This window comes from Scophthalmus maximus, chromosome 14 (genome assembly GCF_022379125.1).
Source record: "Scophthalmus maximus strain ysfricsl-2021 chromosome 14, ASM2237912v1, whole genome shotgun sequence".
Taxonomy (NCBI): domain Eukaryota; kingdom Metazoa; phylum Chordata; class Actinopteri; order Pleuronectiformes; family Scophthalmidae; genus Scophthalmus; species Scophthalmus maximus.
In genome coordinates, this window is record NC_061528.1 from 11,401,650 (window position 1) to 11,409,024 (window position 7,375).

The 7,375-nt window shown below is 43.0% G+C and overlaps 1 protein-coding gene across 1 annotated transcript; it reads left to right on the plus strand.

The window, feature by feature from the left end:
- Nucleotides 1-1,010: 1,010 nt before the first annotated feature.
- Nucleotides 1,011-5,328, plus strand: cd302 (CD302 molecule). Its single transcript, XM_035604823.2, has 6 exons — nucleotides 1,011-1,318; nucleotides 1,981-2,106; nucleotides 2,215-2,325; nucleotides 2,986-3,171; nucleotides 3,349-3,369; nucleotides 3,487-5,328. The coding sequence occupies exons 1-6, from the start codon at nucleotides 1,228-1,230 to the stop codon at nucleotides 3,687-3,689; spliced, it is 738 nt and encodes a 245-aa protein (XP_035460716.1). The 5' UTR covers nucleotides 1,011-1,227; the 3' UTR covers nucleotides 3,690-5,328.
- Nucleotides 5,329-7,375: the final 2,047 nt, after the last annotated feature.

The window sequence follows — 7,375 nt, forward strand, 5'->3', positions numbered from 1 at the left end:
GGGGTGGGTGGATGAGGGGGGGGGGGGGGGGGGGTTGCAGGCCTTGCCATGGCAGATGGGTCCCCATGGTGTCCTGCCGGGTGTTGTGTGCCACCCTACGGGAAGCCACCGGCTCCAGACGAGCGGCAAAACTCACACTCCAGCTGTCTGTGTATGCGCCACCTGCGCCTACAAGCGGTGGACCTGAGACCAACTCTCCCCTCCCACACCTGCTCAGGTATTAAAGGAGAAGATCTTCATCTCATTCAATGGACTCCTGAGAAGTCATGATAAAACCCTGATTGTGATGCCCTTTCTCCCCCTATACTTTTATGGTATTTATTACATCTTTTCAAGCTTTATGGTTATAAATGTGTATGTGGTCATCATGGGGGTGTGTGTGCTAGTGTATGTGTATATATTATATATCCCTTTTGAATTTGCAAAAGTTATTCTCCAACAGAGTTTTGTTGATTAATATGCAATGGGAATAATTATCCAACTTTCTATCTATTCAGGCAGAAATGTTTTCTTATCATAGCACTATATATTGGACCGGATTGCTGCTTGACTATGTTAATAATGCAGAGTAGGTACAGGGGCTACTCGGACGACAAATACAATCTTTGCAAATCATACAATGTAATATTGAATCTCCATCCAGTTCACAAAATTAAGGGAAACTGTGTTAAACTTTTTGAATATTAAAAAAAGAGTCATTGTGTAAATAAAAATAACAATTGAATGCTTCAGTAAAGTCAATGCATTTAAAACGTAGTTAAAATGTGCAATTTAAACATACATATCACTTTATATTATCACAATGATGATGAGACGGACATTTCAAAATAAAATAAAAGGCAAAACAATGCACATCCCCCACAGAGTTCCTTCAGTGTGAGAGGAGCGCTGTGCGCACAGCACCATCCAGAGGCGCCTGTGCGCCAACTCTGATCCAGGGGCACGAAGACGACTTCATACCGTTGCATAAATTGACATGATCGGTTGTTTTGTTGGTTATAAAAGCCGCAGTGGAGCCTGTTCCCGGGCTGAAGGGTGAAGTCCGGACAGGGTGGCGCGTCTGTGCGCCTGAGTCCACGTTCGCGCGCCGCTGCGCGTGGGAGGGATCAGTGTCCTCACGTCGCGGCGGCCGCGCGCGTCGAGGCAACAGTCACACAAGTAGTTGGGTCCTGAAAGCCTGTGGTAGTTTCTGGTTTTGTTTTGTTTTTTCAGTCCTCGCTCGCGGTCATGGAGTCGCCGAGGAGGAGTCACCATTTTGGATCAGTGCTGTGCTGCGTCTTCGCGCTGTGTTTGCACCTGGAGTTCTGTTCGACGGGAGGTGAGAGGCTTCGCTTTTCTGCGGGAGAACCAAAGTGACGCGGCGGCGGGTTGGTGGAGGCCTGGTGTGGGGTCAGTGGACCCTGTTCGGTCGGTGCAGGGTTCCACTGGATCAGCCATGTGTCGGTGGACTCGTGCGCATCGACCAGGCACCGAACCAACTCTCCTGTTGTGTTGGACATGGCAACACACCTTTTGAACCAACACTATGTGCTGTGAAACTTTTGACACGTTCCCACTTTCTGAAAAGCAACAGTACGGACAGTGTGGTGGTTTAAATGGGAACACTGTCATGATGGGTAACGATGCTATAAAGGTGAAACTTGTCAGATAAAATCCTCAATGTGAGGGTTTTTTAAAAAAGCAACTTGATGAGCTCCAAAGACACCCAAAACATATATGAAGAAAATCATAAGGAGCCTTAATAACAGAACAGACAAACTGTATTAGTAAAGAGGAACAATGGTCACGTGTTGAATCTGACCATCCTGGTAGTACAGACTACAATAGGACGGTGGCCTCAAGCCAGACATGATCTTTGACAGCATCTTCAGATATGGTTTGTTCACTCAGTCCCATTCCAGAAGGTGTTTGGTGACTTTTCTTCCTGCGTCTAAATGAGTCTTATATCAAATATTTCCATCACCATGTTTTGTTCCTCAGACTGCCCGGCAGACGGACGCACCTGGGTGCCCTTCCAGGACCAGTGTTACCACTTCGTCCACGGAGAAGAAGACAAAATCAAAAGCTACACTTTTGAGAGGGCAAAAACCCTCTGCCGAGGTTTTGGTACGTGACACAACTTTTTTTTTTCTGCCCATTTTGCATCCAAGACAAAATGGCGAGTGTGCTGTATTCTCAGTGTGTTGGCACACTGTACATTGCTTTGTTTTTCAGAGCTTTTGACCGTGCAGAGCGCTGCGGAGAATCACTTTGTCATTATATATAGCCCAGAGGTGTGGAGAGGCAAGGTCAACGTGTGGCTGGGAATGTATTATGACACAGACAGTAAGTACCATGTGACCTGGGGGACAGTGGGAGCACGCCGGCTAACTTCCATCAGATAAAATCTGATTATCAATAACAATCAGAAAGTGGGAAACCCTGAAAAACACCTTAACCACAAACCGACACTTGAATCTTACAGGCTTTTGCTCTAGATGTTGGTATAGTCTGAACTCAATGTTAACTAATGTTTCTGAGCAGTCTAATTGGAACTTCTTGTGGGTGTCCGTTAAAAAACGCTGAGCCAGGAAATTCATTATTGATCCTGGAAAGAGTGGTCTGAAGAGTTAGAAATGTCATCTTTCACTTTCTGTTTCGGTCGGTGCGTTCTTTGAGCTGTCCGTTAGCTTGGCCCCTATTTTCTGCGAGTGCCAGCTACTTTTGAAAGCTTTTGCTGACAGCACTGATTCATCCTTCTCTTGAAATACCGGCACAGCTTCGGGAAATCCTGTAATTTGGTTTTATTTCGAAGTGGTCATGCGAGGCACAGAGGAGGACGCTGAACCAGTGCACATTAGAGCGGGGGGAAAGATGCATATCTCGGACCTTCGTTCAACACTATTTGTGATGGACCACGGTTAGAAAAGCTCAAAGGCGAAGGTGCTGCTGCGTGGTGTTCTTGCTGCCCGTCATGCTGGGGTAGTGACTGGCGTATGTTGTCAGGTGAAGACATGAGGTGGTTCGGCGACGAATCCCCCGTGGGGTTCACGAACTGGGAGGACAGCTCATCTCCGTCGGACATGGTGCCCTTGGACACGTGTGTGGCTCTGCACAGCAACACGGGCAGGTGGGAAAACGTCAGCTGCCTGGACGAAGTGGAGAACGGAGTGATCTGTGAGACCGCTCAGAGTAAGACTTGAGTCTCTTACAAGTGTTGATTTTATGTGCTGAATACATCCCCCGGATTTTATTTAAAAAATGACTGATTTATGAGTGTGTAGACGGGTTTCGAACCGTTGTGACTTCAGAAAATATGCTTGGGATTGTTTCTACTTGCCTCAAAATGTTGTTTTTTGTTCCCTGCAGAGGAAGAGGAAGGCAAGCAGAGTAAGTAGATCTTTGAGCTTTTCTTTCTTCTTCTCCAATGTAATTCTTTACACGTTCCTCTGTGACTTTTGCGTTTATAATGGTGACCTTCCTCGCATTGTGACTTGTCCTCCTCAGGACCCAACGCGTTGCTGTCGGCCCTGGTCATTCTCAGCGTTGTGGCTATCATGGGAATCTCCGCGGTTATTTGGTTCCTGCACCAGAAGAACAATCTTGGCTCCACCATCTTCACAGCGTTCGAGTACCACCCTCCGTTCCGAGTCCTGGACACGGACCAGTCCTGCCTGGTGGAGGCCGAGGAGACTGACAGTGTGCCATAGAAGAACTGACTCTCCCTGGGTGGGTGTTCGTGTAAAGAGAGGTCCACCCTCACAACAGCCACTGAGGCTACATCCATAATAATATGTTTTGGTTTTAAAACGAAAAACAATCTCCGTCCAGACGAGCTTTGTAGCTCCCTATCAGAAGTAATCTCTGTCCATATCAACACACTTCAAAAACGCATGTCAAATGACTATTCACATACGCCGGGCCCGTGTGTGCTGGTGTAAACAAGAAGCAGATTGTCCACCCTTCAGTTGGTTGCTTAGTTGCAGAAAAAATACTACGAACGGGAAACGACAATTGTGAATCGTAAGAGCAGGAAATTTATTTTTTCTTGGACCGTTGACAAAGTAGAACTGTTACAGTGTTATCAGTGTTTTTGCATTCGCCACTGGTAATCGAGTCGTGACTGATAAGAACCAACCAGGAAGTGAATGTTGGTGACTGCGTCATCTTTTTCCTAACGTCTCTGTCTCTGCCCGTCCAGACTAAAACTTCTACTAAAAGAGTGGTGTGGACGGCAACAGGGATGTGTTTTCAAACTAAAACGTAGAAGCGTGGATGTAGCCTGAGAACGTTTTGTCATGACTCAGAATAGTTTAGTGTGATTATGACAAAACTGACCAGGCTCTTACTCTGATACTAACCTCTTCACTGGGGCACTATGAAAATTGCATTAACGGACACTTGCTAGTTATCAATCAATTTCTGCAGATTGATTTTCATCAACAGCTGTAGCTTAGTGTACATGTCACCTGCCACCGCATGAAACATCCGATTATTATCGGTCACTGCATTCCTAGGCTAACTTTTGAGATCGTTGTGTTTTTAATACAAAGCTTTCCTACTTTTTGTGAGCAGAAGTTTTCTCATATTTAGTATTTTATTCCCATAAATTCGGGAGACTTCCAAGAGGCAGGCATAGAAAGTGAAAGAAAATCAGTGCAGCAGATCCTCCAGATATCCTGACTCATATTCCTCATTACGGATCAAGCCAAGTCAAAAATGCCATATTCTACTGTGAATTTCCACGAATGCGACAAAGTGCATGTTTTTTCGTCAGAAGGTTTGTTTGTTTGATCCCAGTGTGATCAGGAGTCTGGTTACGACGATGTAGATGAAGCCAATGAAGCGGAGTTCCACAGTCCATGAAGCTGAATGGGATCCTATTGAAATGGAAAATCATCCTAAATGACAGTAAATACTGCCAGAGATGCCATTAGAGATGCCCGTGCATTTTGTTAAGTTGTCTCGACAGACGTAAGACTGAATGTGAACAGCAAATACTGTCATTCCAGAATATTTTTGAGGTGGCTATCATATATAATAATATTAATAATTTTCTGGTGTTTTTTTATTTTTTTTTGCTGCCCTATGGAATCCTGAGCATTGTCATTGTTTAATTTGTAAGCGACTCATCATGATATTGGTGTTGGAAATGATGGCTCATCTTGTGACATTAAAGACAATCAAGATTTGGCGATATGATGGGTGTAATCCAGGATAATGGCAAGTAGCCCCTGTTAATACTGTTGTTTTCAACAGCATAAATGCTTTTGTGCAATATCTGTTATTAATTTGGCAGAATCTGAGCCCCTTGTGTGTTTTTTCATGATAAAGTATGTTTGACTAAAACAATGGCTTGCTTTGCTGTTATTGAACAGATGGATAGACATAATTATGATCCCAAAGTTGGAAATTCCAGTGATACAGCAGCAAGTATCGGACACGCAACACACCTTACAAAATATAAGAACCGCTAAACTATACAAGTAAGGAATATAAATATAAAGATTTAATATAATATTAGTGCAAGTATGTGCAATTTGTCTCCAGTAATGTGCCAAAGAACATGGTGACGCAAAGGTGCCGGGATTTGTGTTAAACGAGAGGGTTGCAGTAAATGGAAGCGTTTTCTAGTTTCCAGTCTTGCTTTGTCCAGCAAAAAATATGCAGGTTGAGAATAATGCTCTGTTCCGAGTGATCTATGTAGAACATGCCTGCTAAATATATACATTGAAGAGGAGAAGATGAATTAGGATGCCAAAATTAGGTATAGATTCTAATTAGTTCTGAAGGGTCATTTAAATCACTGTCATTGAAAAGTGTGTCACCCTCTAAATGTCCAGTGGCTCTGCTGACATCTCAGTGTGGCTCAAGAAAAAGCAGAACTGAGAGAAGCCTTTCCATTCATGCACATCTAATTTTAGACTAACAAGAAGTCTGTCAAGCTCCCTATGAATCTTTGCTCCATTTGCCTCTTTCTGTTGAGCTCTCTCTCTAGACGTTTGAAACATATTGAAATGATTGATCGGAGGCCGTTATGGACCTACATTTTGTAATGTGGCACCAAAATGGAGAGCCACAACAATAACCTTTTTCACCCAAACCTTCCAGATCATTTCTGTATTTGGCCACCAGGTGGGACAGTGACTCACATTATGCCAAGTCTCTTTCTGACTACAATGAAGTGTGAAAATGAGGAAGATAATCACTTTGAATGCAACGCAAATACAGATAAACAGAGTCCAATGTTAAGTCATAAAAATATTATCTTTTCTCCTGGCTAAGGTGAGAGTCCTCTGGGTGATTGAGAAAGCTGTGTACAAGGGTCTCCCTCAATTGGCCAATTATTAACATACAAGATGAGTGTCCAGACAACAAAATGACCTGTCTGTAAGGCTTCTGATTCTGTTACACATTTGTTTACTGTATATCAGCAATTTGAACACTGGAGTAAAAGGGACATTTTTAGATTTTTATGGTAAAAAAATACAGATGTTTCCTTTTCCGAACTCCAAGAGAGATGGACATTAACACAAATATGGGTTCTCCCCCATAGACTGTATCTAAAAAATGGATGTAATCAACAGGTCAGGAAAGTGAGGCAAATGCGGAAGCGCCTGAGAACTGCATTCTGTCGAATGACCACCAGAGGGCGACTCCACTGGTTGCAAAAAGAAGTCAGTTTCTATAGACGTCAATGAGAAAATAACCCTCACCTTTCTCACTTGCTTTATAACGTCAGAAGACATTTTAACAGCTTATGGTCTCAATCGCTAGTTTCAAGACTTTTCAAATACAGCATGATGTTAATTTAGTATATTAATAGTTCCATTTAGATTAGCACGGATTGCATTGGGGCGTGGATACCACGTGATCGACAGCTAATACCGTCCAATGGGTGAAAGTCGCAAGAGAAGGTTGACTAAAGATTTCCACTTGGTTCTGAATGAAATAGTTAGAGGAAGTGTCAAGGCATTTAACCATGTTTCAAGATGAGTGTGATGGAAGCATATTGAAGTTGGTTTAATGCTTAGTAATGAGTGTCTGAATTTTGATAAATGATTAAAAAGGGTTTCACATGAACATTATGTGTTGACAGTGGAGACTGTGCCATCTGTCAGCAGTAGTTGTCAGTAGTAACTGACAGCAGCCAATTAGACAGAGCTGTATTTGCTTTCTTGCACAGGCATTTATGCTTATTGTTACAATTAATTGCAACACTACAACACTGAAAAGCCCCATTTGATTTTTTTTTATTCAACGAGTGATTCATCTTTTAAAGCAAATCCGATTATTTCATATTTTTAAAAACATATTGCAATTTAAGTGATTTACCCTGTTACATCCCAAAAGCAGTAGTTTCTGTTTAACTCTGATGTACATGTTTATTGTCTCA

Bases quoted from the DNA above. Each gene is read 5' to 3' on its own strand.
- cd302 (XM_035604823.2), top strand. From the start codon at position 1,228: ATGGAGTCGCCGAGGAGGAGTCACCATTTTGGATCAGTGCTGTGCTGC. The intron at 2,107-2,214 runs GTACGTGACACA...TTTGTTTTTCAG, and splicing joins AACCCTCTGCCGAGGTTTTG to AGCTTTTGACCGTGCAGAGC. The intron at 2,326-2,985 runs GTAAGTACCATG...GTATGTTGTCAG, and splicing joins AATGTATTATGACACAGACA to GTGAAGACATGAGGTGGTTC.